The sequence below is a fragment of the Silene latifolia genome, chromosome 4 (genome assembly GCF_048544455.1).
Source record: "Silene latifolia isolate original U9 population chromosome 4, ASM4854445v1, whole genome shotgun sequence".
Lineage (NCBI taxonomy): Eukaryota > Viridiplantae > Streptophyta > Magnoliopsida > Caryophyllales > Caryophyllaceae > Silene > Silene latifolia.
In genome coordinates this window covers 105,696,347-105,707,346 of record NC_133529.1, presented here as the reverse complement: position 1 = coordinate 105,707,346, position 11,000 = coordinate 105,696,347, and the positions used below count along the sequence as shown (strand labels likewise).

General features: G+C 39.8%; 3 protein-coding genes across 3 annotated transcripts; 1 reads left to right on the top strand and 2 right to left on the bottom strand.

The window, feature by feature from the left end:
• Window positions 1–77: 77 nt before the first annotated feature.
• On the bottom strand, window positions 78–1,268 carry LOC141653723 (uncharacterized). The gene is made up of 3 exons (XM_074461568.1): window positions 786–1,268; window positions 372–699; window positions 78–286 (listed from the first exon to the last, which is right to left on the bottom strand). The coding sequence occupies exons 1-3, from the start codon at window positions 1,155–1,157 to the stop codon at window positions 102–104; spliced, it is 885 nt and encodes a 294-aa protein (XP_074317669.1). The 5' UTR covers window positions 1,158–1,268; the 3' UTR covers window positions 78–101.
• Window positions 1,269–2,252: 984 nt separating this feature from the next.
• Window positions 2,253–5,681, top strand: LOC141653721 (uncharacterized). The gene is made up of 7 exons (XM_074461566.1): window positions 2,253–2,691; window positions 2,845–2,989; window positions 3,099–3,538; window positions 3,959–4,221; window positions 4,338–4,553; window positions 4,689–4,797; window positions 5,201–5,681. The coding sequence occupies exons 1-7, from the start codon at window positions 2,541–2,543 to the stop codon at window positions 5,260–5,262; spliced, it is 1,386 nt and encodes a 461-aa protein (XP_074317667.1). The 5' UTR covers window positions 2,253–2,540; the 3' UTR covers window positions 5,263–5,681.
• A 375-nt stretch (window positions 5,682–6,056) lies between these two features.
• LOC141653720 (oligopeptide transporter 7-like) lies at window positions 6,057–10,166 on the bottom strand. Its single transcript, XM_074461565.1, has 7 exons — window positions 9,927–10,166; window positions 9,300–9,826; window positions 9,087–9,184; window positions 7,501–8,070; window positions 7,163–7,418; window positions 6,889–7,071; window positions 6,057–6,803 (listed from the first exon to the last, which is right to left on the bottom strand). Exons 1-7 carry the CDS (start codon window positions 9,964–9,966, stop codon window positions 6,189–6,191), a joined length of 2,289 nt encoding a protein of 762 aa, XP_074317666.1. The 5' UTR covers window positions 9,967–10,166; the 3' UTR covers window positions 6,057–6,188.
• Between the last annotated feature and the right edge of the window lie 834 nt (window positions 10,167–11,000).

Here is an 11,000-nt window from a genome sequence, read left to right as displayed (position 1 = left end):
ACATCTGAGTGTTACTCCTGGTAGCAATCAGCAAATGTTGTCCGCATTCATGCTAATGAAACAGGAACTTGAAAACATTTGGCTCATAACAGTCGTTTTGTTCATTGTGGTGGTTTGATAGGAAAAGGACTTATAACTCTGGTCTTAAAACAGAAGTCTAGAGATACGGCAGCAAATACAAAAATTAACAAATCCTGAGACACAAAGACTGCTGCATCTATAGCATGCGATAAAAGGCTTTCCGAGTTCAATTCCAGAGGTGATGCTGCGCCCAATGTTGCAAGTCCTGCCATCACAGAATAACTTTCAAGTCTTATCAAAGTGTATCTTCCTTACTCAAGGGGATTGTTCACTAACAGTGGCGGGGGTACCTTTAACAAAGGCGAAGGCTGCAGCAGTGCCTGTTTTAAGCTGAATGTTGTCCAAGTCTCGTCTGACTGCATAGCGGAAGGTAACTCCAAATAATGCACAACTAGCAAAACTGATTCCTAACTGGAGTAACAGTTGTGGACTAACATCCAGCTGACTGAGATAGATGGGGACGGCAGCAAGGGTCCCCACTAATCCCGATATCAATGCAGCTTTTACCGACTCCAATCTCTCCTCTGTTTGCAGAGCGTCTACATTGCTCTCCAATGAATCTTCTGCTTGTTCCAGTATTTTTCTTGCTTCCAATACTTCCTTTTGGCACTCTGCAATCTGAAATTATATCCGTTTTAGTATACGCATAAGATATAGTAATTAATTGATAGGAAAGAGAGGAAGAGATGTATATATATATATACTTGAGAAGCTCTGGTTTCAAGCTGGTCGACGTAATCCCGCATTTGGAGGGCTTCGATTTCTTGCCTTTGGATATTAGCAAGCTCTTCTCTGGCAAGCTCTACTCTCTCAGAGGCTTTGTTGAGCTTATCCAACAACTCCTTGTTTTCGTCTTTGAGCAACAATTCCTCAACTCTATCGTCCACGATCTTGGACAACGCTTTCTTCAGTCCCCCTGCTTCCTGCTGTTCCGGATTGGTGCTGCATTTTACGGTTGACCACCTGATTGAATTAGAGCTTCGGGGCGATGCGGTGAGTAGGGGAGTGTGAATTGGTGAAGATTGGGGTCGGAGACGAAGACCCAGATTAGAGGGGAGATGACATGGCACTCCCATCCCTACTTGTTTTCTGTCAACAACGCCCGCGAACGCTACTCTTTCCTTATCTTCTCACTTCCTTAGTTCCTTTGTTCTATTCTATACCACTAGTTCACATATCACTACTCAATCACCCTACTTCGCACACTTTTTTTTGTTTTTAAGGAAAAAATTAATTCATTAATAAATTGTCAAATGGCCCCTACAAAAGATAGATATAATCGAAAATAAATCGAACTATCTAATATGGATTATTAGAGATCCGCGATTGAAATCAGGTTAAAGATAATAATGAGACACGCAAATATGGCTTATACGGACGGACCAAGTTGTAATGCCGAACGAGTAACATGAGTCCTGGGATTGGGTTCGAATGCTCTTCCAATAAAGACTCGTCATACAGACCTAATCCGTCTGATAAAACATTCATTAAGGCGTTAGTGATAAGCATTTGATTTATTAGAATCCTGCCGACAGATAAGTGTGGGGGGAGCAAGCTCCTTAGTACAACTAATAATAAATTGGGGTGGACTGGTGGAGGAGGATCCTAAATGTTTCGGGGCACAAGAGATGGGATAAATAAAGCAAAGTGTGAAAGCAAGAAAAAAACAAACTTGTGAACAATGAAGACGGGTCCACAAAACATGCGACATGGGCTCCACTCCTCTAGATTTACAGCTGACCAATACGCGCTAATCAGCTAATTTTTGTTTAAGACGAGTTAAATATCAAAAATATCGTGCACATTCAATAAATATTTTGCTTATGAGTATATTTGACCCGTCTTAAATTTAAGATCCTTAAGATGAGATATACCCGTCTTAAATAAGAATTTGCCTACGTTAATACGTTTAGAACCCAAATTTTGTTAAAAACGACAATATTCCTTATAAACTAAGCGTAAAACGAAAAACAAGGTTTTTAAGTATAAAGGATGGAACAAAAGAAGGATGACCAGGTTTGTGCCATATATATAAAAATTAGAATATATAATTGAATCTGTTTTATTTAAGACGGATATAACCATTTTTTAAAATAAAATAGAGGTACTCGTAATAGTTAATTACTTCGTTGTATAAAATAATAGAGAAAGGAATAAAATAATGTGGTACATGGAGTAGAATCAAATCCTAATTCCAGAAATCTACTAATCTATGTATTTGTGATTGTTAATTGTATAATCCCTGGCAGCGTCACAGTGTCGGTTGGATGAGTGCTTAGTATTAGTAGTAGTAGTGCACACACACTGCACTGCCTACTATATTTAGATGATGATATAAATCCCACTCCTCACTCTCAGATCCACATTTCCACTTTTCATTCATTCATTCATTCATTCTCTCTTTCATTCATTTTCCAATCTCACAACAACAACAACAACAACAAGATCAAAGAAGAAGAATGGAGTTGTTCTACATGTTGGTGTTCGGAGGATTGGCTGCGGTGGTGGCTGCCCTCGAGTTCAGCAAAAACAGTAAAGATCGCATCACTACTTCTTCCGCCTTCTCTTCCTTTAAGAACAATTACCTCCTCGTCTACTCTCTCATGATGGGTCAGTTCCTCTTTTACCTTGTTACATACATCTCCATTTCTTATTATTAATTCATTTTACATTTTACATTTTACATTTGATGATGATGATGATGATGATGCAATTTTAATTTTCATATTCATATTCATATAATAATTGGGTTATGTTATGTAGCTGGTGATTGGCTACAAGGCCCATATGTATACTATCTGTATACCACCTATGGTTTTTCCAAAGGTGATATTGGACAGCTCTTTATCGCCGGTTTCGGATCCTCCATGCTCTTTGGTACTATTGTTGGTTCCCTTGCTGATAAAACGTACGGACTTCCCCCCGCCTTTCTTCAATTTACCCCTTTATATTCTCTCATTGATTGATTCATGCATCTGCATTTCCGCTTTCCTAATTCTTTCCTGTTTTTCTTCCAGGGGCCGTAAGAGGGCTTGCGTTACCTATTGTATTACTTATATACTCAGCTGCGTTACCAAGCACTCTCCACAGTACCGTATTCTTATGGTTGGTCGTATTTTGGGAGGCATTGCCACTTCCCTTTTGTTTTCTGCTTTCGAGTCCTGGCTTGTCGCCGAGCACAACAAGAGAGGCTTTGAGCAGCAGTGGCTTTCCCTCACCTTCTCCAAAGCCATTTTCCTTGGCAATGGTCTTGTTGCCATTTTGGCCGGTTTACTAGGAAATCTGCTCGTTGATACCTTTGGATTTGGCCCAGTTGCCCCTTTCGATGCTGCATCTTGTTTCCTTGCTATTGGTATGATAGTTATAATATCTTCCTGGCCTGAAAACTTTGGTGATCCTTCTGAAAGCAAAGACTTACTCACGCAGTTCAGGGGTGCCGCTGTTGCTATTGTTTCTGGTAAACTTCTACCGAGTACTACTTACAAGGAGTATTATATAGTACTTCTCACTTAGAATCTCTCATTTCTAATTCGTGAAATTCACCTTATTTTTTAATGCCCCTCCTGTTACATTTGCCATGGTTGTGTTCTCTACTTATATGGTTTCCCTTCCCATTTCTGACGTACATTCATTCTTTACATTATTGCATTATCAAAATCTTCAATGTACCTGAAATTGTGTGTTCTTTAATGATCCGAGAAGTATCTTTGGTCGATTCCATTTTTATAAATTGGTCATTAGGAAGCAGCCTTACTCGCATTTCGGCTCCTATTTTACATCTGTATATTGTTTTTGCCAACCCCTGCAAAGCCAGGGAAAAAGAATGCTATTTAATCTCTAGGAACCCTGACGGATATTCCCACTTTTGTCGTTACAGATGAGAAGATTGCTTTGCTGGGTGCCATACAATCCTTGTTTGAAGGTTCCATGTATACATTTGTGTTTCTTTGGACCCCGGCTTTGAGCCCAAATGATGAAGAAATTCCTCATGGCTTTATCTTTGCAACATTCATGCTGTCATCTATGTTAGGAAGCTCTTTTGCTTCAAGATTGATGGCCCGATCTGCCAAGACAGAGAGCTACATGCAGATTGTGTTTACCATCTCTGCTGCCTCTCTCACACTACCAATAGTAACTAGCGTATGTTTATTTTTTTTTGTTCATATCTCTTGTTTGCGTAGAATGCCTTATAATTATCTAAATTGAAAAGTGACACATAAACTCCTGCTTCTAATATGTTTGATTTTATGATTCAGTTTCTCGTAGCACCTGCTGGAGTGAAAGGTGGAAGTATTACCTTTGCCGGTTGTATTCAGCTCCTCGGTTTCTGTGTTTTTGAGTCCTGCGTGGGGATTTTCTGGCCTTCTATCATGAAAATGAGGTCCCAATACATCCCTGAGGAAGCAAGAAGTACGATCATGAACTTCTTCCGCATACCTCTAAACATCTTTGTGTGCATTGTGCTTTACAATGTAAGTAGAGCCTTTGATCCTTATTTGGTTTGGCTTTCATAAAGTTTTTATAATCAAACTGCAAACTATCTACTTTTGTAATACTTTCTTTGCGGAAGTCATAGCTTTAAAAGTTTGACATCTTGTTCTCTTCAGGTTGAGGCGTTCCCTATAACGGTCATGTTTGGCATGTGCTCGCTTTTCCTCTTTTTGGCATCAATTTTACAGAGGCGGCTTTTGGTTCTTGCAGAAAGCCAAAGACCAAGTGAGTTTTGGTTTTATGTTGAGAGAGTTTTAATTATTTACTCCATATTTTTATTGCTATAACTGATAATGATAAGGGCATTGTTATGCTCTGTGGTATGATGGTGTTTCTTGGTGTCACTTTGGAGTGGTTTGATTAAGTTAACTTTCATATTACAAAGACTCACAATTGTTTGGCTTTGGAATATTATGAGTAAATCAAAATGGCTGATCAAACTGTCCGCGCTTCTTATATTGTGAAGTAACAGTAAGTCCATGCTGCTTTCAATTCAATTTTCATTATAAATAAAACCCGTGTTTTCAACAGAGGTTCGAGTTGTGTACATCTGAGCCTTACACCCGACAGGCAGACCCCATAGAGGCAATAGGGTAACGTTGGTTTTATAATGCTTTTTTCACTGCAGAACCACAGGAATGGACAGCAATGAAAGAAAGAGATCCGGAGGCGGAGCCATTAAATGCATAATATGACGAGGCAGATTTTATCGCAAACTATTTTTTGTTTTAATCAAGAAATAAGAAAACTGAGTGATTGTTCAAAGAACGCTATGGGGGATGGTCACAGTTCGTTGGCGTTGATAATGCAAGCTTCAGTATCTAAGTAGAAGAATGCATTTTCCCCTGACATTGTCGGCGAATTCTGCAATTGCAAAGGGACAGATAGTGTTTAGACAAAAGTGTCTCCTTACTTGTTGAGAGTACATTGGAATCAAATTCTCGTCCCATTTTAGATTATTAGGTAGATGTTTCAAGATATTGCTTATTCCATTTTTTTTCGTATTATTTATTTATCAAGAGTCCGCTTAAAGGTACCTACCTGTATCAGATTTTTGTTCATCCGCGAAATGACTATATATGTGTGATTTTTTTTGGCAGCCGTAAAAATAATTCTTATACGTGTTATTAGAAGTGATAATTCTTACAATGTTGCACAGTGGCTTTTTTTTCATTTCTGAACTGCCAGGGCCAATTCCATCATCCCTGCCTTTGGCCCTATTTCTTGGCATTCCTCATTACTATAACTACTTCACAGTTCGCCTTAGAAAAATATCCTCTTCATTACCCTCTTCTCTCCATTTCCTTCCATAGCCTCTTAGTGGTCTAGATTTTGTTCCGAGATGATTTAACGGTCAAGTATTTTGATGAGGTGCTCGTTTGCCTCATTCCCCATTAGCATGGTACTTGCTCTTTCCTGTTGCAAGCATTTTGTTTTCATTTTTTTTTTTTTTTTTTGCTAACGTAACCATGGATCTTATCATCTTGACTTAATTAATTCAAATACACTCTCTCTGGAGTCTTATTACAGAGTTGAGTGAGATTAATGCAATGATAATGTACAAACAAAGTACATAGATTATGAAGTCTGAGTGCATATAAAAGTACAAGGAAGAACTAGGAGTAGACAACGGGACAACCCTGGACGAAGACGCCCTTCTGAGTAGGGCAAGATGCATATGGACACCCATCAAGCTCGTTCCCCCACCAACTCAGACTCACATTCTCCAAACCCAAGCACAAGTATAGTGCTACTCCCATGAACGCTAATCCCGCATCAAGCGCACCTGATAGCAAATAGTTATGGCGCTCCCACCATTCTGGAGCGTATCTAAATGCTACATACCCCGATAGGAACCCCACTAGTATCCATGTACTGTAATTTACTGCAGTTGCTGGTGGCATCATCCCTGTCGCCCCTATTAACACGGGCATGTTGATCAGTCTAATCCACTCTTGGTTTGGAAATGCCTTCATTGCCAACCAAACTAGCACGGGAGCAATGGCTCCTCCTATGAAAAACCAATTCACGGCTCCATATACTCCTTCGTCTCCAAAGATCCTTCGAGGTCCTATTAGACCCCAAATAACTGAAGCATCATAAAACACCGTGTCACTTGGGCACGTCCACACACTGTTTGAGGCCGTCTGCTCACATATCTCTGGAATTGTTTCCATTAGCCACCATGCTGTCCCTAAATAGACCAGGCATGATGTAAGAGTACCCATTACCTGCAGTTTTAGTTGAAATGAACTTTTTAACGTAGATGAGCATGTTTCCTCGGTATATATGACCATAGAGTCAGTCGGAACTTACTTGAGCCATGAACATAGTTCTAGGCGGAATTTTCATATAATGGCCGAGTTTGAAATCTTGCAAAAAGGTAACAGCTTGTGTCATACTGATGTATCCGTACACCTTGAAACACATGTTTGCTACTGGATATCCCGGGTAGATGTATCCAATTATGTACTCAGTTATGATGTTCAAACCAGGTGACTGCACGGTGGTTAGTGTTCACAATCGTTCATCAGTTATTTGCATGTTTTGAATGCACACTAAATAATACAAGTTGTGAAATATCAAGTACCTGATTTGTAATGGCAGTTATAATACCAATTGGAAGCGTAAAGACGAATGCAATGGCACAAGCAAGCAGAACACCCCACCATGGTAGCTGAAGCTGTTCTTTGTAATACTCACACGCAAAGATGGTGAGTCCTATATTTACGACTAGGATGACCCAAAACCACCATTCAGGAACTTCCCTGTACCTTCTCATAAGCTTGGTATGTATGTCCATCTTCTTATCTTTGAAACTTGCTTTGCTCTGCTCCCATATTTCCCTGTCATTCGTGTTTGCGAGGTTATATTATTCCAAAACTGCTCAAACGTGTATATATATTAGACGAGAAGTATATGCTTCACCTGCCGTGAAACAACGCTACGTGGACGATCATGGCACTGAGTGCAGCAAAACCAACACCATAAGTCATGGCAAAAAAGGTGCTCAGATAAAGATGACCTTGTTTTTCATAAGCTTCTTCATTGATATGGAAATTGGAATCCACAATTGCTGTGATATTGTAAATGGAACCGGCTGAAGTGAACAACTTTTGTGAAAATATGGGGAAGGTCTTGGCTTTGTAGACGTTGAGCCAATAGAATAAAGGGGTGAGCACATACATGACAAGAGCAAAACCAACAGCTACATTAGCAGTTGCGAACCACGGGCTTGCAAGTGGGCTTCCGAGATACGATGAGGTAGTGGACCAGTCCAACCCAAATGCAGCTATTCCGAGCCCATGTAGCCCGGACCCCAGCTGTTGGGCTATAACTGATCTTGGAAAACTCCAACAGATCCAAGAAAGGGAAGTCAACATTTGGAAGAGATAGCCTGGGAATATGTAGTAGGCAAAGCTGCAAATGAAGGCCACCAGGAAAAATTGGGCGCGCGTAAGCCCGCCTTTGGGCCGTTCATCCTTCTCATGTAAAGCCCTGTTCCACCATTTTAGGGACTTTCCTCTTTTTAGTTCTGGAACTATCAAATTTATAATCCATAACACAATGTTGTTTTATGATTACAAAGTTTTAGCTCATACAAGTTTCACCTCAAACACATGTATTGAGTGAAATACAAATTCTTATATACTTCCTCTATTCAAATCCATTCTACCAGTATTAGTTTTTGGATAAAGTTCACAAATAAACCTTCAAATGTAATTTTCTCTCAATAGATAAGTGAAAATATATTTAAGTGGATCTTGTTTGATTCGTCGTACATTAAAATATCTAACTTTTATAATTTTTGCCGTTACGTAGCTAACGATATTTATCACGTAAAACACACGTTGACAAACGTGAAAAAGTAAAGTGGCTGAGGAGTTGAACGGAGTAAGTAAGACGGTGATAAACCTAGTGAATATCTATAACAGTCCGACAGTGCTATTTAAGTAGGACCGACCTGTGATAACTAATACTAATATCAAGGAAAAAAATGTGGTGATGACGTACACGGTACACAGAACGGTGGACCACTACGCAATTACTAACTCACAAAATCTCATTTATGACGGCACGTATCCGTCACTTTGGAGTGACGTATACCATTTTCCCTCACAAATGACCCAAATAGAGGAGAGAAGGAAGCACATGGGGGTGCCCCCACCTTGTCCCCCTATTCGTTTTGTGAGTGGCATTATCCATCACTTGCTCCAACCCGTCTTCAGCAAGACTAGTTGTTACTAACTAGAATACCTCCAAATTAAAATTGTTTTGAGTGAGAGAATAGGCATCAAATAAATGTGGTGATGATGGTAGAAACAGGCGTATGGATGTAGGTAATCTAAATGATTGACAATGTAGTTTTGTTAAATAGAAAATAGAAAATACAAGAAAATGAAGAGGATGAGAAGACGTAGACGTGGAAGTTGTGAATTACTGGGAGTGACAGCTATTCTTGGGTCACATTTGTCTAAGAAGTAAGGAATAAGTAAAAGAATAATGAGTAGTACCTGAACAAGGAGACTTGGACAAGATTAGACGGCCACCACATTTCAGCTGGTTCTACCAAATATCTTCGGAATACGCCTGCCCATCCGAACCCCAACACCTACCATTCATTCATTCATTCATTCCCTAGCTTCATTAATCTCAACTAACTAACTAACAACTAATTTAATCACAAAAGAATTACTCCGTATTAGTAAGATGGATTAGGTAGCTACCTGGGTAGTTAGGATGACAAGCAAGGAGACAAAAAAAGTCATATGCTTCTTATAAAATATCTTAACCACCGTAACAACATGGATGGCGTAAACTGTACCCGCCCCAGCATTAGCAAATATTGTTATAAGCACGTGCTCCTTCACATTGAATGGACCCGGGTTCAACGAGAACTCCCATCGGGTCCCCTGGAAGAGGTTGCGGCGAGGCAGCTTGGCTGCCATCCACTGGCCCAGGGGGACCACTGCCACCTGGGCCGAGATGGCCGTGATGGAAAGTGGCTCTGTTCTATACCAGAAGAACTGGTTCAAGAAAGACAGCACTACACAGGACAATGTTCCCAACACCCACATTCTCACTGTTAGCACCGGCAGCTCCGGGTCATCCGTTGTTGGTACTGTCATAGCCACTTGCTTTATCGGCGAGTTCTCCTCCGCTTCCACTCCGTATTCATTGTACTTTGACGACGAACCACTTCCTTCATCTTCCTCCTTGATTCTGGAATCTTCTACCTTGTCTTCCTTTTGTACTGCCAAAAACAAATGTGTTCAAAATGTAACAGATATCTCCAAAAGATTAGATGAGGAAGTGAGGAACAATGAAAGTCAAAAGGTTTGAGAGAAGCTTACACAAAGGGACATGTGAATCTTGATTGAATGAATCTTCCATCTCTGACTCTCTGTCACAGTACGTGGAGTTGTCTTACAACTAACTACTCTTCCCTAATAAGTATACATATTAGTTTATTTATATAGTAATAACATGGACTGTTTTAGTTTGAGATTCTTTTTCCAAAACAACACAAAATACTCCCTCCCATTCAACGGTTTTTTTTATGTGTGTATTTTTTTTGTGGGAAATATTTTATAGGAAAATGAAAGGGCGCCACCGGGTGACATCCAATTTGGGCGCTGTAGGCATTAAAATTTTATTTAAATGTCGAAAATACAGAAATTAATTAATTTGAGTTAATAATAAATAAATTACTCAACTTAATTATTTTTGTCCCTTTTAAATCAAATTTGGGTCATTCTGAGTTATTCGGGTCCAAACAGAAGTCAATTTGGGCTAAAATTGCAAACGGGCCAAGAAATGGGCCCGCAACCCTAAGCCCAAGAAAGCCCGAACTTTTTCTATAAATAGAGCGAAGTTCATTCATTTCAAAGGATAGAAAAAACTCGAAGAAAAGAAAAGCTCTGGAATTCTCTCTGAAAATCTCGTGAAATTCAACGTAAGCAGTCAACAAGCACAACAAATTCGTGCCGCCTGCGCAAGAAAACTCAAACATTCAAACTCGAATATTCAAACATTCAAACTCGAATATTCAAACATTCAAACATTCAAACATTCAAGAGAGACTCAAGTCGTCCGACCTTCTCAAGAATACAAGTCAACGTCGCGCGTAGAGTGCATACACCCTCTACACGCGCACCCCCTGCAAAACGCACGCGCACCCCCTACGTGGATCGTGCACGCACGCGTACCTGTTTGTTTAGTTAGAATCAGAGGATTATTAGAGATTGTACACGAACTTTTCTGATATTAATAAAAACTCATTTTGTTTCCTTGTTTTGTATTTCAGTTATCGCGATACAAAATTTGTCGTTACAAATTTGGTGAACCCGACGTGAAACTCTCTACCTCTCATCTCTACTACTTTACAAGCCAAGTCTACTAAAAAGGATGTCTACCAAGCGGACACG

What these genes read in the sequence shown, in the direction of transcription:
- LOC141653723 (XM_074461568.1), bottom strand. Translation starts at nt 1,157, where the DNA reads ATGGGAGTGCCATGTCATCTCCCCTCTAATCTGGGTCTTCGTCTCCGA. An exon ending in TTGAAACCAGAGCTTCTCAA is followed by an intron (nt 700 to 785) that starts GTATATATATAT and finishes ATATAATTTCAG; the next exon opens with ATTGCAGAGTGCCAAAAGGA. An exon ending in AGCCTTCGCCTTTGTTAAAG is followed by an intron (nt 287 to 371) that starts GTACCCCCGCCA and finishes CTGTGATGGCAG; the next exon opens with GACTTGCAACATTGGGCGCA.
- LOC141653721 (XM_074461566.1), top strand. Translation starts at nt 2,541, where the DNA reads ATGGAGTTGTTCTACATGTTGGTGTTCGGAGGATTGGCTGCGGTGGTG. An exon ending in GGTTCCCTTGCTGATAAAAC is followed by an intron (nt 2,990 to 3,098) that starts GTACGGACTTCC and finishes TTTTTCTTCCAG; the next exon opens with GGGCCGTAAGAGGGCTTGCG. An exon ending in CACTACCAATAGTAACTAGC is followed by an intron (nt 4,222 to 4,337) that starts GTATGTTTATTT and finishes TTTATGATTCAG; the next exon opens with TTTCTCGTAGCACCTGCTGG.
- LOC141653720 (XM_074461565.1), bottom strand. Translation starts at nt 9,966, where the DNA reads ATGGAAGATTCATTCAATCAAGATTCACATGTCCCTTTGT. An exon ending in AGATTCACATGTCCCTTTGT is followed by an intron (nt 9,827 to 9,926) that starts GTAAGCTTCTCT and finishes TGTTTTTGGCAG; the next exon opens with TACAAAAGGAAGACAAGGTA. An exon ending in TTGTCATCCTAACTACCCAG is followed by an intron (nt 9,185 to 9,299) that starts GTAGCTACCTAA and finishes AATGAATGGTAG; the next exon opens with GTGTTGGGGTTCGGATGGGC.